This window comes from Dendrobates tinctorius, unplaced genomic scaffold, assembly GCF_039654945.1.
Source record: "Dendrobates tinctorius isolate UK_male_01 unplaced genomic scaffold, ASM3965494v1 ptg000048l, whole genome shotgun sequence".
NCBI classification, from domain to species: Eukaryota; Metazoa; Chordata; class Amphibia; order Anura; family Dendrobatidae; genus Dendrobates; species Dendrobates tinctorius.
In genome coordinates this window covers 26988370-27009316 of record NW_027361716.1, presented here as the reverse complement: position 1 = coordinate 27009316, position 20947 = coordinate 26988370, and the positions used below count along the sequence as shown (strand labels likewise).

The following is a 20947-nucleotide window of genomic DNA, read 5'->3' as shown; positions in this document are numbered from 1 at the left end:
GCCATGTTAAACATAGGTACGCATGCGCATGGATGAGCACGATGCGGTGCGCACAAAAACCCTGATGTGAAACCAGCCTTAGATAATAAGGTATGATAAATTGAGAAAAACTATGTTAGGCTACCTTTACAGTTGCATTTTGACAATGTTTGCCTTTTCTGCTTCCAGAGACAGTCAAACAAAATTAATCTAACAAGCGCCATTTTATTAGTTAATTGACTCAGAAGAACATTGTGGTGTTTATGCTCTAGTTTTTAGAATGGAAGATATACTGTATTTTTTGCATGGTTCTTTTTATTCCTTTATAAAGTTAAAGATACAAAAAATACCAGTTAGACATAATGTGTGTGTGGGGGGGGGGATTTCTGCTTCTGTTGACACTAGATATTTAGTGGAACAAGCAGCATTAATTTTTAGATTTATTAAAAATTAAAAAAAAAAAAGTTGAAAATGCCCCAATGTGGTAATAACTTATTGATGGAAAAGGGCCTATTGGACATGTCAAGTGTAGTTCCATGCACATAGAATATCATGTTTTCAGCAGCACATTTCCAGCTCACAATGTGCTGCCAAGAATCTGATAAGACGGAGCACCTTATATGTATAAACATGTAATTAAGATCAATATTAAATTGATAAATGGCATTTAATTGTGATTTTTTTTTTTTTTAATGCACGCTCTTAAGGTATTCGTCTGTAAGCTTCCTAGTGGTCGTGTAGACTTGCATATTGATGTCTTCCATCAATCTTATAGTCTCAAATATACTATTTAAGAAGCAGCAAAAATTCTTATTGTTTCGTTTCTTTTAATTATATTAATTTATTTTTTCCAGTGACTTGCCATTGTCTCCAAAAGTACCTGAAAACCAAGTAAGTGTATAGAACCAAATTTTAAAAATATACATATTGAATAAAATTAGAGCAAAATTAAATTGTAAAAGATTACATGTAAAATGTGAATGAGCTATTTTATTGGTTTTTCTATAATTCTTTTAGACATACTTCGAACATGGCGAGCTGATGTCTATTTTGTACATTCAACAAAGAGAACTTTCAGAGCTTCGTCAAAACCAGATGGAGCTTATGCAAAGAATCACTGATCATTTGAATTCGGCTCAAAATTCTATCATAGGCAGTATGGAACAAGTGATGGCTACGCAACAGCAACAAGAGCGTATCCTTTCTGTACATAAATTTTTTTTAACCTCTTTAGCCCCCAAGGTGGTTTGCATGTTCATGACCAGACCAATTTTTACAATTCTGACCATGAGGAAATAAATATGGAACGCTTCATCGGATCCCACTGATTCTGAGATTGATTGTTAGTGACCTATTGTTCTTTATGATAGTGGTAAAATGACTTCAGTTTATTTGTGAAAACAATCAGAAGTTTGGCGAGAATTAAGCAATTTTCAAAATTTTGATTCTTAGTGTCCTGTCACACTAAACGATGCACCAGCAATCCCGACAACGATACGACCTTGTCAGGATCGCTGGTGCCTCGCTACATGATCGCTGGTGAGCTGTCAAACAGGCAGATTTCACCAGCGATCAGGACCAGCGAAGACGCTGGTATCCAAGGTAAATATCGGGTAACTAAGCGAGCAGGTCGGATCCTCCGTCGAAACGCGTTGTGGTTTAACCCCATCTCTTGTCTGAGTCTCTTTCCTGCGCTCCTAAGACCGTTTCCATTTTCTCATCTTTCCAAATAACGTGTCTACTTTACATCAACACAATTTTTGAAGCATATAGTTTTTTGTTAGGAGGTTATAACTGTTTAAAAGTTGACCATCAATTTCTCATTTTTCCAACAAAGTTTAAAAAAAACATTTTTTTTAGGCTTCCTAAAATTTGAAGTGTTTTTGAGGGGTCTATATGATTGAAAATACCCGAAATTGACACCATTCTAAAATCTGCACCCCTCAAGTTGCTCAAAGCCACGTTCAAGAAGATTTAACCCTTCACGTGCTGTACTGGAATTTTTGGAATGTGAGAAGAAATTTAACTTTGTTCACAAAAAAAAAAATTTTTATTCCTCTGATTGAGCTGTATCATGACTTGTTTTTTGCAGGACAAGATGACATTTTCAGCGGTGCCATGTTTATTTATATTTGTCTTTTTGATTGCATTTTATTCTAGCTTTCATTAGGCAATATGAGGCTAAATCATTGTTTTTTGCCTTGTTTTTTATTTATTGTTTTTTGATCACTAAAGGGGTTAACTTGTGGAACAGTTTCATAGGTTGGGTTGTTCCGGAAATGACAATACTAAGTATGTCCACTTTTATTATTTATATATTTTTTTTCATTAAAAATACTTATTCATGGGTACAGAATATTTTGATTTTTTTTTTTTTTTACAATTTTTTGTTTACATTTTTTGTTAAACTTTTTTTTTTTTTTTTTTTTTACTTTGTCTCACTGTGGAACTTTTCATTTTTTGCACACTGATCGCTTATATAGCATAGAGATGAATAAGTGTTCCTATGCTATGCAAACTGTCAGCGCTGCACTGGCAGGCAAAGTTGCTTTATCATGCTCTGAGTATGATCAATCAACGTTGCTACCTCTGGTGACCCGAATGTCGTCATGATGACATTGGGTCACAATGGCAGCGATCAGGATCCTGCAATGACATTCTTCCCTCTGCCTTCTTCCGGAATGCTGCAATCGAGTTCGATAGGCAGCATTTAGGGGGTAAAAGTGCCAGAAGCAGTGCGGAATTGCTCTTGGCACTGAATGCCAGATGTACGCTGCCAGAATAAGCTGACTTCTGGCAGCAAACGAATACGCACAACCTCTGTGCACACAGAATTGCCGGGACATCCATACGTCCCAGTTGAATAAGTACCAGGTCACAGGGACGTATAGCTACATCTTGGGTGGGAAAGAGGTTAACTGCAATCATTTCATATCAATTAAACCCATTAATGTAAGTACACAGTGCACTAATAACTCCTATATCAGTGACTCGGAAAAGATGCCTGACTTGATAGTAATACGTTAATTTTCTGATTTAATTTTCTGAGACCAGTTTATTATTACATCTATTGAGCTGCTGGTGAGCATATTTTTTGCACGTTGATTATTGATAGGTTTCATTTGACGTGTTTCTAATTTTTTTTGTGATTTTGGAGAAGGAAGTACCGTGATTGCAAACTTGCAGTTGTGGTGGTTCAATTTTTGTTTTTCTGGTGTTTAATGTAAGGTTTCTTTAATTTTATTCTTTAGTTGGACTTTTTTTATGCACCAATTTCAAATATGTTTAGTTTTTATTCTTATCTTTGATGAGGGGGAAAAAAAGGTTAACAAATTTTCACAATTATAAAAATATATACACTCTACTACCACAGTTTAATTGAGGACCCCATATGAATAAAAACAAAAGATAATCCTCTCCTCCGGTGGTGCCATTCCAGGATTTTACTGGAGAGTAATGTGACTTGTGTCAGTGCGGACTGTAGCCATTGAGCAGTCATATTTTCTGTAGTTAATCCATATTCTATTAGGATGATTGCTCCACTGATGTAATGTTTCTGTATTCTTGTTATTCAATCCCAAAAAATTGCAGTCCAGAATTGATCTTGCATGCCACAATTAAGCTTAATTCTCCTTTTCAACTCCATTCTTGATGACCAGATTAGGGGTTATCTAATCATTGCCAGATTTAGTAAAATTGGTAATAGAAGCTTTTGAACAAACCTTTCCTTACCATTGCCATTGATTTTGAGACATTTCCTGCAAGTTCATCAATTAATTTTCCAAAATATATGCCCATTTTTCCACACAAAAGGTGAAGGATCGATGATGGTGAGGTTAAGACTTTAAAGAGAATCTGTCAGCAGTTTTTCACTATGTAATCTGTCAGCCACATGGTATAACGGGTGAGAGCCTTATTCCAGTGTTGTATCATTTACTAGGTTTGTTGTTTCGGTAAAACCCGTGTTTTATCAGCAAAAATTTGTCACTAGAGGGCTGCCTTCTAGTCCACTTCTCTGTGTACCTCACTCCCACCACGGATTAGCAGCTTTCTGTCAATATGGCGGTTTTTTGTGTGCACTCTAAACAGTGATGTAGGTGGCTGTTATGAATGGGTCACCGAGGAGGATGGGAGGAACAGGCTAAGCCACCAGAAGACCAGAGAGGTTGGTAACTAAGCGGATTGCAGACCCCTGATCCTTTCAACACAACTAGCCGTAGCCGTGGAGCATTCCTACGATGCCCTCGACGCTTCGTCACAGCCGGAGAACTAACTAAGCCTAAAGACAGAAAGGTGAAATCTAAACTGCCCCGGAGCAGATCCCCCAAAAAATATACAGCCCCCAATCATATATTGTCGGTGAGACAAGATGAGACACAAACACTGGCAGAGAATTGACTGAGCAAACGGTGGGGCCAAAGCTATCTAGACAGGACAGAACAGATACTGTCTGTAATCACGCACAAAACCCTAAAAAAGTCCAACAATTCTGATATTCAAAAAACCTGAGGTCACACGACCTCACCCCCGCTAGATCAGCACTCTGGTATAAACTGGCAGCAAAGCAAAAAGATACTAACATAACAGGGGACTGAACAAGCTGCAACATATGAAGCAGGGCCCAGTTCTGCCCCCAGCAGGGAGCATGCTGTACCCTAGCAGCAAAACAGAAAGCAAAAAAAAAGACACAACCAGATTAGATGCAAAGGATTAGCAAAAGAATCACTTAGCTGAACCATGCAGATCAGGCAGGGGACAAAAGAACTCAAAATGCACAAGGAGGAAATCACCAGCAACCTCCAAGAGCAGCCAGCTCAATTATATGCTCCCAGCCAGTAATCCCAAGTTCCCAATTATCATTGTCAGGTGGGGAACCTCCATCAACCTGGCCAGCTCCATTACTCTCAGTAACCACCAGAGGGAGCTTCGACTCAGAACTCCGAGCAAGGGAATTTACAATAGGTGGCGTTATACAGGGCTCGAAATTCAGAGCACTGTTAGATCTGCAGTACAGGAAACAGGAATTTTTTCAAAAGTCACAAAGTAGCCCAGTAAGTGAGTGACACAACGCTAAATTTAGGGCTTACGTTATGTTGCCATCAGATTACAGAAAAATCTTGGTGACAAATTTCATTTAAGGGGTATGTTCACACCATATACATGTTTTTTTTCTGAAATCTCAATGAAAATGCAACATTGCTGCAGATTTCAAAATAGTGGCAAAAATGCAGTAATTTTCAATAATGGCAGCGAAAAACTGCAGTATAGTTGTATTGCAACATTTCCTAAAATATATAATTGGGTGTACAACAGAATAACGTCTAAGAACAAGCCAAAAGTAAAGATGGAAAATAGAATAAATAAATGACAAACAAAAGAATTATTTGATTAATACTTCAAAAGTGTTAGGCCCTTCCTATACCCAAAATATCTAATCAAGGTATTATTACCAGAAGATTTATTTTTGACAGAAATATACTTGTTTGTTATGTTATAGAGAGTTTGTCAGCAGGTATTTTCAGTGTAGTTCAAGAGCAGCATGATGTAGGGGCAGAGACTCCGATTCACAGCAATCTATCACTTACAGGGATGCTTAGTGAAGTTTTGATAGAGTTGTAAGCTAGGGACCGGGGTGCGCCCTCCAATATACAGCAAAGCCGTGGACAAGGAAACCAGTAAACACTAAATTTGTTAAATAAATACTGTAAAAGTCGACTGGTTACCCTGCCACAAACCAACAAAGCGTAACTGATAATTCACACACACCTGGTCAGAACTGACCGGGACCACTGTGCTGCGCCACTCAGTAGGCAAGCAAATGTTGACTACGTTACAAAATTTACTTAACTGTTCGGCTGGCTAGTGCGGCTACCGAGCATTTACCTGGAAAACCTAAATAGAATGAACCAGGGTCTATGTTTGTAGAATACTTAAGAGAAAGAACCTATAAAAAATTGCTTTCATTTGTAATCCTTAAAAACGCCTATACCAAACACCATAAAAAGTGAGATCATGCCATAGTCATAGATTATCATGTATCAGCAAATATATGCATATAGATGATTAAGCAAGTCATCCAAAAATAATCTAGGGGAGACTAAACCTGTTCCTCGATTTCCCTTGCTGACAACAGAGGTTGGCATGATAGGGGATACGCTGGGGCGACCCCGCTCCACGTAGACTGTCCATACCTGACCTTACAAATACTTTTGGCAGAGTAGTGGTCAGGTGTCCTGCAGGTGATTTAACCCCTTTACCCCCAAGGGTGGTTTGCACGTTCATGACTGGCCAAGTTTTACAATTCTGACCACTGTCTTTTATGAGGTAATAACTTTGAAACGCTTCCATGGATCCCGGTGATTCTGACATTGTTTTCTCGTTTCTTCATGTTAGTGGTAAAATTTCATTGATATAACGTGCGTTCATTTGTGGAAAAAAATGGAAATTTGGCGAAAATGTTGACAATTTCGCAATTTTCCGACTTTGAATTTTTATGCCCTTAAATCACAGAGATCTGGCACACAAAAAACTTAAGTAATATTTCCCACATGTTTACTTTAAATCAGCACAATTTGGGAACCAACATTTTTTTTTGTTAGGAAGTTATAAGGGTTAAAAGTTGACCAGCGATTTCTCATTTTGCAACACCATTTTATTTTTAGGGACCACATCAGATTTGAAGTCACTTTGAGGGGTCTATATGATAGAAAATACCCAAAAGTGACACCATTCTAAAAACTGCACCCCTCAAGGTGCTGAAAACCAGATTCAAGAAGTTTATTAACCCTTCAAGTGCTTCACAGGAATTTTTTGAATGTTTTTTAAAAAAAAAAATGAACATTTAACTTTTTTTCACAAAAAAAATTACTTCAGGTCAAACATTTTTTTTTTACCAAGGGTAACAGGAGAAATTGGACTGCAAAAGTTATTGTGCAATTTGTCCTGAGTACGCTGATACCTGATATGTTGGGGGAACCAATGTTTCGGCGCATGGCAGAGCTCAGAAGGGAAGGAGCACCATTTGACTTTTTCACTGCAAAATTGCTGGAATTCAGATCGGACGCCATGTCAAGTTTGGAGAGCTCCTGATGTGCCTAAACAGTGCAAACCCCCCCACAAGTGACCCCATTTTGGAAACTAGACCCCCCCCCCCAAGGAACTTATCTAGATATGTGGTGAGCATTGAACCCCCAAGGGCTTCACAGAAGTTTATAATGTACAGCCGTAAAATTAAAAAATCATATTTTTTCACAAAAATGATCTTTTCACCAACAATTTTTATTTTCCCAAGGGTAACAGGACCCCAAAAGTTATTTTGCAATTTGTCCTGAGAACGCTGATACCCCACATGTGGGGTTAAACCACTATTTGGGCGCATGACCGAGCTCGGAAGGGAAGCAGCGCCATTTGACTTTTTTGGCTTGATTTGAGATCGGACGCCATGTCAAGTCTGTAAAGCCCCTGATGTACCAAAACAGTGGAAACCCCCCACAAATGACACTATTTTGGAAACTAGACCCCCCCCAAGGAACTTATCTAGATGTGTGGTGAGAACTTTAAACCCCCAAGGGCTTCATAGAAGTTTATAACCTACCGCCGTAAAATTAAAAAATCCTATTTTTTCCACAAACATGATCTTTTAGTCCCCAATTTTTTTATTTTCCCAAGGGTAAGAGGAGAAATTGGACCCCAAAAGTTGTTGTCCAATTTGTCCTGAGTACGCTGATATCCCATATGTGGGAGAAAACTACTGTGAGGGCACACATTGGGGCTTGGAAGGGAAGTAGTGATGTTTTTGGAATGCAGACTTTGATGGAATGGTCTGCAAGTGTCATGTTGCCTTTGGAGAGCCCCTGATGTGCCTAATCTGTTGAAACCCCCAAAAGTGACCCCATTTTGGAAACTAGACCCCCCAAGGAACTTATTTAGATGTGTCGTGAGCACTTTGAACCCCAAGTGCTTCACAAAAGTTTATAACGTAGAGCCATAAAAATAAAAAAATCATATTTTTTTTTCCACAAAAATGGTATTTTTGCCCCCAATTTCTTATTTTCCCATGGGTAACAGGAGAAATTGGACCCCAAAAGTTGTTGTACAATTTGTCCTGAGTAGGCTGATATCCCATATGTGGTGGTAAACACTGTTTGGGCGCATGGTAGAGATTGGAAGGGAAGGAGCACCCGTTTGACTTTTTCTACGCAGAATTGGCTGGAATTGAGATCAGATGCCTTGTTGCGTTTGGAGAGCACCTGATGTGCCCAAACAGTGGAAACTCCCCAATTCTATCTCCAACCCTAACGCCAACACACCCCTAACCCTAATCTTGGCCCTAACCCCAGCCCCAACCCTAACCCTGATGGAAAAATGGAAATAAATACATTTTTTTTTATTCTATTATTTTTCCCTATCTAATGGGGTGATAAAGGGGGGGTTTGATTTACTATTTATGGCAGATTTTTATGTTTGGCAGCTGTCACACGCTAAAAGACGCTTTTTATTGTAAAAATAGTTTTTGCATCACCACATTTTCAGAGCTATAATTTTTCCGTATTTTTGACCCACCGAGTCATGAGAGGTCTTATTTTTTGCGGGACGAGTTGACGTTTTTATTGGTACCATTTTTGGGCACGTGCCATTTTGTGATCGCTTTTTATTCCGATTTTTGGGACGCAGAATGAACAAAAACCAGCGTTTCATGAATTTCTTTTGGGGGGGTGCGTTTACACCGTTCCGCCTGCGGTAAAATTGATAAAGCGGTTTTATTCTTCGGGTCAGTACGGTTACAGCGATACCTCATTCATTTTTTTTTGGGTTTTGGCGCTTTTATGCAATGAAAACAATTTTATATAAAAAAGAATTATTTTTGTATTGCTTTATTCTGTGAGCTATAACTTTTTTATTTTTTTTGCTGATGACGCTGTGTGGCAGCTCGTTTTTTGCGGGACAAGATGACGTTTTCAGCGGTACCATGCTTATTTATATCCGTCTTTTTGATCGCGCGTTATTGCACTTTTTGTTTAGCGGTATGATGATAAAGCATTATTTTTTGCTTTGTTTTTTTATTTATTTTTTAAGGGGTTAACTAACGGGGCAGCTTTATAGGTGGGTCGTTACGGACGCGGCGATACTAAATATGTGTACTTTTGTTTTGTTTTTTTTATTTCTAAAAAATGAATTAGGGATTATTTTTTATTTAGTGATTTTTTTTTTTTATAAATTATTTTTACTTTAATTTTTTTTTTTACTTTATTACTTTGTCCCGGGGGGGACATCACTATCTTGTGTCAGATCGCGATTTGACAGGCGCTGCAGCAGGCTTCCTCATGCAGGAAAGTAGACCGTCAGAGTAGTGCAGCACGTCGCGCTGCATCGGTGGTCTCGGAAGCACACAGGGAGCCCCCTCCCTGCCGATGTTTCTCTAATCCCCCGGTACACTGTGATCATGTTTGATCGCAGTGTGCCAGGGGTTAACATGCCGGGGGCCCTGAAAGATAGTGCCGGGTGTCAGCTGTGATAAACAGCTGACACCGTGCCGCGATCAGCGGCGCTCCCCTCCGGGGGCACCGCTAATCGCGATGACGTACTAACCCGTCCCCGGTCATAGGCACCCGGGTACCGTGGACGGGATAGTACGTCAGAAAGGGGTTAAATTTCCATCTCCAAAAAGCTTGGCAGAGGGATGCATGAAATGCTCTAAAATTTCCTGGTAGACGGCCTCTCTGACTTTGATCTTGATAAAACATAGTGGACCTATACCAGCAGATGACATGGCTCCCCAAACCATCACTGATTTTAAAATCATTTTTTCAAGCTGGTGTTATAAAGTTTTCTAATTTTCTGAGATAGTGACATTTGGGTTTTCATTGGCTGTAAGCCATAATCATGAACTTTAACAGAAATAAACACGTGAAATAGATCACTCTGTTCGTAATGACTACATAATGAGTTTCACTTTTTGTATTGAAGAACTGAAATAAATTAACTTTTTGTTGATATTCTAATTTTGTGGGATGCACCTGTATGTGCAGAGACTATGAAGAACTAGGCATATAGTGAAGGAGCTGTGAGTGCAGGTCGTCTTCTCATCCATCCTTGCAGTGGACGGACATGGACCAAGGAAATTGAAAAGGATTTAACAGGTGAACAACTGGCTATGTCAATGGTGCTGTGAGCAAAGTTTTTGACCATGAAATGAGTTGCCTGTATGATGGACTTCTTGGTAGAGATGGGTTGCATCTTACGAAAACAGGAAAACCCATATTTGGTAGACACCTTGCTGCACTCATCAGGAGAGCTTTAAACTAGAGCACTATGGAATGTGAAATATATGGACAGGAAGAAATATGCAGCTAATGAATTGTTTTGAGAATTCTGCTTTTTGAAGTGGAAAGGAAGATCAAAAACAGCAAACTCTGAATGAAAATAGAGGGGCAAGAGAAACCAACTACAAACTAAAATGTGTCTACAAATGCATAGAGCACGGGAAATGAAAAAGGAGAATTGGAGCTGCTAACACAGGAAGAGAGATATGATGTCATAGGCATCACTGAAACTTGGTGGGATTGATACACATGCTTGGAATACAAACCTTAAAGGCTACAGCTTTTTTTTACTGGAAACAGGATTAAAAAGAAGGGAGGAGGTGTTGCATTGTATGTTAGGAAAACTTACATCTCCATAGATATCCAAGCTTCAGAGACTGGTTGTATTGCCAAGTTTTTAACACTAAGGCGTTAAAGAAGGTTTATACTTGCGATATAACGCAATTTAAGTACAAAATTAAAGGAATAATATGATTGCGTGCACTTTTGTGTATTTTAACATACAAAGGTTAAGCACATGTAAAGATTAAATGGATATAAAGATTAAATACACATAAACATTAAGTATAGATACTCACATCATCACCAAGGAGCTTTTAAACATAATCTGTCTGGAATATCAGAGAAGCAACACCAGTACACAGAACTCCAGGGAAATAAACAACACTGCTTGGGAATCCCCACTTATGCAGGTACAGTGGGGAAAAAAAGTATTTAGTCAGTCAGCAATAGTGCAAGTTCCACCACTTAAAAAGATGAGAGGCGTCTGTAGTTTACATCATAGGTAGACCTCAACTATGGGAGACAAACTGAGAAAAAAAAATCCAGAAAATCACATTGTCTGTTTTTTTTTTCATTTTATTTGCATATTATGGTGGAAAATAAGTATTTGGTCAGAAACAAAATTTCATCTCAATACTTTGTGATATATCCTTTGTTGGCAATGACAGAGGTCAAACGTTTTCTGTAAGTCTTCACAAGGTTGCCACACACTGTTGTTGGTATGTTGGCCCATTCCTCCATGCAGATCTCCTCTAGAGCAGTGATGTTTTTGGCTTTTCGCTTGGCAACACGGACTTTCAACTCCCTCCAAAGGTTTTCTATAGGGTTGAGATCTGGAGACTGGCTAGGCCACTCCAGGACCTTGAAATGCTTCTTACGAAGCCACTCCTTCGTTGCCCTGGCGGTGTGCTTTGGATCATTGTCATGTTGAAAGACCCAGCCACGTTTCATCTTCAATGCCCTTGCTGATGGAAGGAGGTTTGCACTCAAAATCTCACGATACATGGCCCCATTCATTCTTTCATGTACCCGGATCAGTCGTCCTGGCCCCTTTGCAGAGAAACAGCCCCAAAGCATGATGTTTCCACCACCATGCTTTACAGTAGGTATGGTGTTTGATGGATGCAACTCAGTACTCTTTTTCCTCCAAACACGACAAGTTGTGTTTCTACCAAACAGTTCCAGTTTGGTTTCATCAGACCATAGGACATTCTCCCAAAACTCCTCTGGATCATCCAAATGCTCTCTAGCAAACTTCAGACGGGCCCAGACATGTACAGGCTTAAGCAGTGGGACACGTCTGGCACTGCAGGATCTGAGTCCATGGTGGCGTAGTGTGTTACTTATGGTAGGCCTTGTTACATTGGTCCCAGCTCTCTGCAGTTCATTCACTAGGTCCCCCCGCGTGGTTCTGGGATTTTTGCTCACCGTTCTTGTGATCATTCTGACCCCACGGGGTGGGATTTTGCGTGGAGCACCAGATCGAGGGAGATTATCAGTGGTCTTGTATGTCTTCCATTTTCTAATTATTGCTCCCACAGTTGATTTCTTCACTCCAAGCTGGTTGGCTATTGCAGATTCAGTCTTCCCAGCCTGGTGCAGGGCTACAATTTTGTTTCTGGTGTCCTTTGACAGCTCTTTGGTCTTCACCATAGTGGAGTTTGGAGTCAGACTGTTTGAGGGTGTGCACAGGTGTCTTTTTATACTGATAACAAGTTTAAACAGGTGCCATTACTAGAGGTAATGAGTGGAGGAAAGAGGAGACTCTTAAAGAAGAAGTTACAGCTCTGTGAGAGCCAGAAATCTTGATTGCTTGTTTCTGACCAAATACTTATTTTCCACCATAATATGCAAATTAAATGAAAAAAAAAAACAGACAATGTGATTTTCTGGATTTTTTTTTCTCAGTTTGTCTCCCATAGTTGAGGTCTACCTATGATGTAAATTACAGACGCCTCTCATCTTTTTAAGTGGTGGAACTTGCACTATTGCTGACTGACTAAATACTTTTTTTCCCCACTGTATCACAACACTGTACACGTATAAGTACAGGTACCCAACTTTCTGCTTCTTCTTGTTTCTCTGGCCTTATATAGTGATTTACACTGTGTAACTCTGGTTCAGCATTATCCTCTAGTGGCCAGCTTTTGGGATAAGATGAATCGGAGATGCCAGTCAAACATTAGACAATGGGGCCAGAAACCCACAGAATATAAACGCTCCCAAGGATTATGTAAGTCCACAACAGATAGAGGTTAAATAAACCTCCATGTTTTACAATAACAAACACAAACATAGAATTATTTGTGAGGTAAAAGCTTTCAGACAATAAGTAAACAGTTCTCAAGATTGCCACTATGAGCATTGTCTATCTGTAAATGTATGACCAGCAATGCTGCACTGTCATGGTTAGAATGCATTCTGTATATTTCAATATGAACTCAAAATATCCATTTTTATGTTCACACTACACTGGTAGCTGTGTAGAAACTCTTTAGGTAAGAATTCAAGGAGAGAAGAACACAGAAATGACACTGTTGTAGGTGTTTACTGTAGTGTACCTGGACAGACTGAAGATATGGATGAACTCTTTTTACATCAGATGTCCCTATTCTCAAAAAAAAGGACGACATAGTGATCATCAAAGATTTTAACTATTAAGATATGTGTTGGGAATCTCTCTCAAGCAAAAGTACTGGGTCCAGAAAATTCCTATTTTCTTTTGCTAACAACTTTTTCTTTGAAATTGTGGAAGAGAGTACAAGAGGATCTGCAATCTTGGACCTAATGTTTACTATAAGGGTTGAAATGGTTGAGCAAGTAAAGGTGGTTGGGAATTTAGGAGACAGCAATCATGCTTCCCTCAAATTTTGGACTACAAGTAGAGGAAGACCAGTGAGGACTCAAAACTTTAAGGTTGGACTTCAGAAAGGTAGATTTTTATGGACTCAGAAAGAAGAGAGGAAAAGTCCAATGGCTGCTTGTTCTGAAGGACAGAAATGTCCGTGAAGGATGGGAGATTTTGATAAATTAAATTCTCACCACAGAATCAGTAACAATCCCGAAATGCAGAAAGAGTTAATAAGCATTTAAGTAGACCAGGGCACATGAACACAGAACTTAATCACTTATTGCAAAGGAAAAAAAGAAATGTATATCAAATGGAAAGAGGGGAGCATATCTAAAGAAGAATATAATGCTGTTTGCAGGGAATGCAGGGCAAGCGTTAGAAGAGCTAAAGCCAGTAATGAAGTAAGGTTTGCAAGGCAGACCAAAAAGCAGTAAAAAAGGATTTTTGGGAATATGACAAAAGTAAAAGAAAAGTCAAACATTCTATAGGATTTTTACCGAAATGAAAAGGGTGAAGTGGTAAAAAATGATATTGTGAAGGCTGAACTTTTAAATTCCTATTTTGCATCTGTGTTCTCTTGTTCTCTAAGAAAGCAGTTATAACATCAACTGATCTTCACGGTGCCATCGACGGAATAATAGAATCCACACCATCTATAAACAGATGGTGAGGGAACACTTAGCTAATTTAAATAAATTTAAACCTTCTGGTCCAGATGAATTACATCCTAGGGTACTGAAAGAGTTATCAGAGGAAATTGCACAACCACTAGCCAGAATATTTGGATAATTGGAGAAGGGCAAATGTTGTACCTATCTTCAAAAAAGGAAAGAAAATGGAGCCAGGAAATTACAGGCCAGTGAGCCTTTCTTCTAAACCAGGAAAGATATTTGAACCAATTATTAAACAACATGTATGTAATTACTTGGTAAGAATACAGTAATTACTAGAGTTGAGCGACTTTTGGTTTTTTAGGGTCGCGTTTCGTTTCGTGAAACCCGACTTTTCCAAAAGTCGGGTCGAGCAAGATCGTCCGATTATAGGGAAAAGTCGGGGTCGTCCCGAAACACGAAACCCAATGTAAGTCAATGGGGAATAAAAGTCGGCAGTGAGAGGAGGACAGGAAACACACCTACAGTGCCCATTTGAATGCCAAAAGCATCAATTCTTCTTACTTAAGCTTGTCAACCTTAATTAACTTCATAATACAAGTTACGCACTGAAAAATGGGGGTTATTTGGCTAAAGTTGTGGGGGGGGAGGGCTGGCTGCAGGTTTTCATGTGCCCTGGGCGAAAGAGCGCCCCTTTAACACATACCACAACTCATCATGCTCCGATACGGCAGATAAATAGCGGTATAGTACAATGAAAAATACCTCACTTTTTACATCTCATGACGAGGCCCATCTATTTCTCCATACAGAATCATTGGTCCCATATAATGTTTGAAACAGTATATGATGAGCTCCACATAATGCTACAGTATATGTTGGTCCCCATGGATGAAGCTCCACTGTCTTATGGGCCCAAATAATGCTCCAAACATAATGGGCCCCATTTCTAATGCTCTAGTGTATAATGGGCCCTGTAAATGCTGCTCCAGTGTCTGATGTCCACCTTTGGAATGTTCCAGTGTATGGTGGGCCCCATCTATCATTCTCCAGAGTATAGTGCTCCCCAAAAATTGCTGTCCCAACATTGAAAACAATCAAATAAGTCTCCTCGCTAGGGAATCCCTGTACTTGTCTGGACAGGTGCTGTAGCTTGCTTAACAGCTCGCCAGCCGTTCTCACGCCCAGTATGGATTGCACGTGATTGCACAAAGGTTAGAAAAGGTACCGTATCCCTGGATAACATGTATGGATAGCGTACACATTCAAAATATATGTCTCAGGAGGCAGGCTCAGACGGTGTCAGGCCCAGTATGGATTGCACGTGATTGCACAAAGGTTAGAAAGGGTAACGTATCCCTGGATAACATGTATGGATAGCGTACACATTCAAAATATATCTCAGGAGGCAGGCTCAGACGGTGTCAGGCACAGTATGGATTGCACGTGATTGCACAAAGGTTAGAAAGGGTACCGTATCCCCGGATAACATGTATGGATAGCGTACACATTCAAAATATATGTCTCAGGAGGCAGGCTCAGACGGTGTTAGGCCCAGTATGGATTGCACGTGATTGCACAAAGGTTAGAAAGGGTACCGTATCCCTGGATAACATGTATGGATAGCGTACACATTCAAAATATATGTCTCAGGAGGCAGGCTCAGACGGTGTCAGGCACAGTATGGATTTGACGGCCCAGATTACACAGCGGAGGAGCAGGGAGAGGTAAAGATTGCAAATGCTGGGGCCCTGCCCAAGCAAGGGGGGCCCACTCGTGGGCGTCGGTTCTGGCACTGGGCCCCTCATAGTACAGCGGTGTGTCTGACGGCGGGTGTGCACCACCACCGTCAGAGACACTTGATTGCACTATGAGGGACCCTGTGCCAGTGCCCGCGCCCAAGAGTCGGCCTACCCACCTGTCCAGGGCAACGGCACTCGCACGGTGTCGTGCGGTAGGTGGTGACCCCGGCCATGGGGGGGGAGGCAGCACAGTTAGGGAGTTTTAGAAAGTGGCATATGTTGATGTTGGACATTCAGCTGATGCAAAAGGCGAAATAGGTGAAGTACCAGGAAGAGGTGGACCAAAGCAAGCCATTTTTCTGTCACCCTATGTGTCATCAGGGGAAGGTGGGACAAAATCCTTGGAAACCCATGCGTGGTTCATTTTAATGAAGGTTAGATCATCCACATTTTGGGTTGACAGACGGGTCCTTTTTTCTGTCAGGATTGATCCAGCTGCACTGAAGACTCTTTCCGATAGCACACTTGCAGCTGGGCAAGCGAGCTCCTGTAAGGCATATTGGGCCAATTCAGGCCAGGTGTCCAGTTTAGCGGCCCAATAGTCAAAGGGGAATGACCTGTGTGGGAGAACATCGATATGGGAGGAAAAGTAGTTTGTAACCATAGTTGACAACTGCTGTCTCCTGTCACTTTCCATCGATGCAGTATTACCAGTTGTGTGAGCGGTATTTGAAAAATCAGTCCACAACATTGTCATGAAACCCCTGTCTCCAACGCCACTTCTGCTGTGTGCACCACGAACACCTCTGCCAAGCTGCCCCCGGCCCGTACGGCTCATGTGAGAACCATCACCGCTGCTGTGTGCTGGGAATGCCTCAAGCAACCGATTTACCAGAGTTGCTTGTTTATTAGCCAATATTAGGTCAAGGTTCTCCTGTGGCATGATGTTTTGTAATTTGCCTTTATAGCGTGGATCCAGGATGCTGGCCAACCAGTAGTCGTCATCGTTCATCATTTTGGCAATGCGGGGGTCCCTTTTTAGGATCCGCAAGGCATAATCTGACATGTGGGCCAATGTTCCCGGTGTCAATGATGCACTGCGAGTGCTGGGTGGAGGAGCACTTTCTGGCAAATCCACATCCCTCCAGTCACGCACAAACCCTGTACCAGACCTTGCCACGCCAACATTTTCACTTGCCCCACGAGATGCATCCTCCTCCCCTAAGTAATCATCCCCATCATCCTCCTCCTCTTCTTCCTCCACCTCGTCCAGGAGAGGTCCCTGAGCAGACAATGGCTGAATGTCATCAAGGATTCCCTCCTCCTCTTCCTCCTCATCAACATTGGCTGCAGACGCCTGCTCCTTAAGGTGCATCAAAGTTTGCATGAGCAGATGCATAAGTGGGATGCTCATGCTTAGGATGGCGTCGTCTGCGCTTACCAGCCGTGTGCATTCCTCAAAACACTGAAGGACTTTACAAAGGTCTTTCAGCTTCGACCACTGCACGCCTGTCAACTCCATGTCTGCTCTCAAAGTGCCTGGCCGTGTATCCTCCCACAAATGCATTATGGCCTGCCTCTGCTCGCACAGCCGCTCCACCATGTGCAGGGTGGAGTTCCACCTTGTTGCAATGTCGATAATGAGGCGGTGGTTGGGAAGGTGGAGCAATCGCTGCAGCTTCTGCATACGAACGGAGTGTACAGGCGACCGGCGGATGTGCGCGCACAGTCTTCGCACCTTCTGGAGCAGGGCTGTTAACTCCGGATAATTTTTGAGGAAGCACTGCACCACCAGGTTCAAGGTGTGAGCCAAGCAAGGTATGTGGCTGAGTTTTGAAAGGGCTATGGCTGCCACAAAATTACGGCCGTTATCACTAACTACCTTGCCTGCCTCAAGATGTACACTGCCCAGCCATGACTCAGTTTGTCACTTCAAGTACTCGGCCAGCACCTCGGCGGTGTGTCTGTCGCCCAAACACATCATCTGCAACACAGCCTGCTGACGCTTTCCACTAGCTGCTCGATAGGGGGACACATCGTGTGCAACAGTGGCAGCTGCAGATGGAGTGCTCGTACGACTGCGCTCTGTGGACGAGCTTTCGCTTCTGGAGGAGGAGGAGGAGGAGGGTCGAACGCCTACAGCCAACTGTTTCCTATACCGTGGGCTAGGCAGCACTGTCCCACCACCGCTGTCCCCTGTGGACCCTGCATCCACCACATTAACCCAGTGCGCAGTGATGGACACATAACGGCCCTGGCCATGCCGACTGGACCATGCATCAGTTGTGAGGTGCACCTTTCCGCTCACTGACTGCTTGAGTGCATGGACAATGCGGTCTTTCACATGATGGTGGAGGGCTGGGATGGCTTTGCGAGAGAAGAAGTGGCGACTGGGTAGGTCATAGCGGGGTACTGCATAGGCCATGAGTTCGCGGAAAGCTGTGCTTTCCACCAACCGAAAGGGCATCATCTCAAACGAGATTAGTTTGGCAATGTGGGCGTTCAAACCCAGTGTACGCGGATGAGAGACTGAGTACTTTCTTGACCTACTCATAGTGTCTGGGAGGGTGAGCTGGACTTGAGAGCTGCATATGGTGGAAGTAGCGGTGGACAGGGCGGACTGAGAGAGGGTTGATGATGGTGATGGAGTTGGTGTTCTTTCTGATGGCCTAGAATCAGTCTTTCGTTGATATAACAGTGGGATTCCCTGACTGCTGTGGTCTTGCAACGACACCTCAACATTTGCTGCTGTGCTAACCGGTGGGCTTACAGTGGGGGAAACAATGTAGCATTGCTGACTACCTTCGTTGTGATCAGTTGCACATGTGGCACTTGAGGTTTGGTGTTGTGTCCACACTTGCAAGTGCATGCTGGTTAAATGTCTAAGCATGCAACTGGTATTCAAATTTTTCAGATTTTTCCCTCGGCTAAAGGTCTTTGCGCACTTCTTACAGATAACCTTGGCCTGATCATGAGGATTTTGTTCAAAAAAGTGCACACTGCACTCTTCCTACTTTGGCAGACATTTTGCGGCCTAGCACGCTGTGATCTTTTGACCCTCTGGACAAGCTGTCCAGCAACTCTTTTGATGTTTGGAACCTGTCTTTGGAGTGCTCCGGGCCTGCCAGATAACAGCTGTTGCGATGTCGATGTCTGCTGTGGATGCTCCTCATCTGAGCTATTGGAAGCAGCACCCTCTTCCCCCAATGGATGCCAATCTGGGTCAACAACTGGGTCATCCATCACCTCCTCTTCTATGTCATGTGCACCTTTCTCTGTGTCACCGTGTATGGTGGTATAGTGTGCGGGAAGGGGCACCTGAGTCTCATCAGGGTCAAAATCTGGCTCTGTACACTGCGAGGACAATGTAGTGCTCTGAGTGAATGTACCAGCAGAATCATCCATCAGCGGCTGTGCATCAGTGCACTCCATGTCAGATTCATCTTGGCCTGGGTAATTCACCATTTCACTTGATAATCCAGGCATGGTATGTGAAAACAGCTCCATGGAGTAATCAGTAGTATGGCCTGCGTCATCCTTCAATCTTGGTTGGGGAGAAGGACACAAGGAAAGGTGTGGTTCATGAACATGAGCCTCCAATGACGACTCAGTGCTTTTACTTTTTACAACTGAAGAAGAGGAGGCGATAGAGCTGGAGGCTGAGTCAGCAATGTAAGACAAAACTTTTTCCTGATGCTCTGCCTTTAAAAGCGGTTTGCCAACTCCTAGAAAACTAAGCGTTCGAGGCCTTATGTAGCCAGACGATGACGCATGGTCAGCACCTCCTGCATTCGGGCCTATTTTGCTCTTGCCACTACCATCAGATCCACCACCAACACCATCATTACCAGCTGCCAACCCCCGCCCAATTCCACGGCCTCTTCCACCAGCCTTCCTCATTTTTGGTAGAAATGTAGACAAAATCCAACAAACTATATAGTAATGTAAAACAAGGTACAAGGTGTCTATAGGACAGGGGAGATTTAGAATTTCTGCACACACTTGTGGACAGTGGACACTTTTGGATTGTGTGAGGCCCACTGATATCTGAGCGCTATGTGACAGGCTCGATGGCACAGCTGCCTGTGACCAAAGTGACGAGAGGATAATGGAGATTTTGAATCTCTGCGCACACTTTTGGACACTGGACACTTGTGGATTGTGTGAGGCCCACTGATATCTGAGCGCTATGTGACAGGCTCGATGGCACAGCTGCCTGTGACCAAAGTGACGAGAGGATAATGGAGATTTTGAATCTCTGCGCACACTTTTGGACACTGGACACTTGTGGATTGTGTGAGGCCCACTGATATCTGAGCGCTATGTGACACGCTCGATGGCACAGCTGCCTGTGACCAAAGTGACGAGAGGATAATGGAGATTTTGAATCTCTGCGCACACTTTTGGACACTGGACACTTGTGGATTGTGTGAGGCCCACTGATATCTGAGCGCTATGTGACAGGCTCGATGGCACAGCTGCCTGTGACCAAAGTGACGAGAGGATAATGGAGATTTTGAATCTCTGCGCACACTTTTGGACACTGGACACTTGTGGATTGTGTGAGGCCCACTGATATCTGAGCGCTATGTGACACGCTCGATGGCACAGCTGCCTGTGACCAAAGTGACGAGAGGATAATGGAGATTTTGAATCTCTGCGCACACTTTTGGACACTGGACACTTGTGGATTGTGTGAGGCCCACTGATATCTGAGCGCTATGTGACACGCTCGATGGCACAGCTGCCTGTGACCAAAGTGACGAGAGGATAATGGAGATTTTGAATCTCTGCGCACACTTTTGGACACTGGACACTTGTGGATTGTGTGAGGCCCACTGATATCTGAGCGCTATGTGACACGATCGATGGCACAGCTGCCTGTGACCAAAGTGACGAGAGGATAATGGAGATTTTGAATCTCTGCGCACACTTTTGGACACTGGACACTTGTGGATTGTGTGAGGCCCACTGATATCTGAGCGCTATGTGACACGCTCGATGGCACAGCTGCCTGTGACCAAAGTGACGAGAGGATAATGGAGATTTTGAATCTCTGTGCACACTTTTGGACACTGGACACTTGTGGATTGTGTGAGGCCCACTGATATCTGAGCGCTATGTGACAGGCTCGATGGCACAGCTGTGACCAAAGTGATG

The 20947-nt window shown here is 42.5% G+C and overlaps 1 protein-coding gene across 3 annotated transcripts in view; it reads left to right on the top strand.

Moving 5' to 3' along the window:
• Positions 1 to 20947, top strand: part of EDC4 (enhancer of mRNA decapping 4) — a 634971-nt gene that overhangs the window by 428797 nt on the left and 185227 nt on the right. For all 3 annotated transcript variants that reach the window (XM_073576355.1, XM_073576356.1, XM_073576357.1), the window contains 2 exons: positions 834 to 870; positions 997 to 1174. In XM_073576355.1, the coding sequence (XP_073432456.1) occupies positions 834 to 870; positions 997 to 1174 (215 nt within the window). The remainder of the gene's footprint in view (positions 1 to 833; positions 871 to 996; positions 1175 to 20947) is intronic.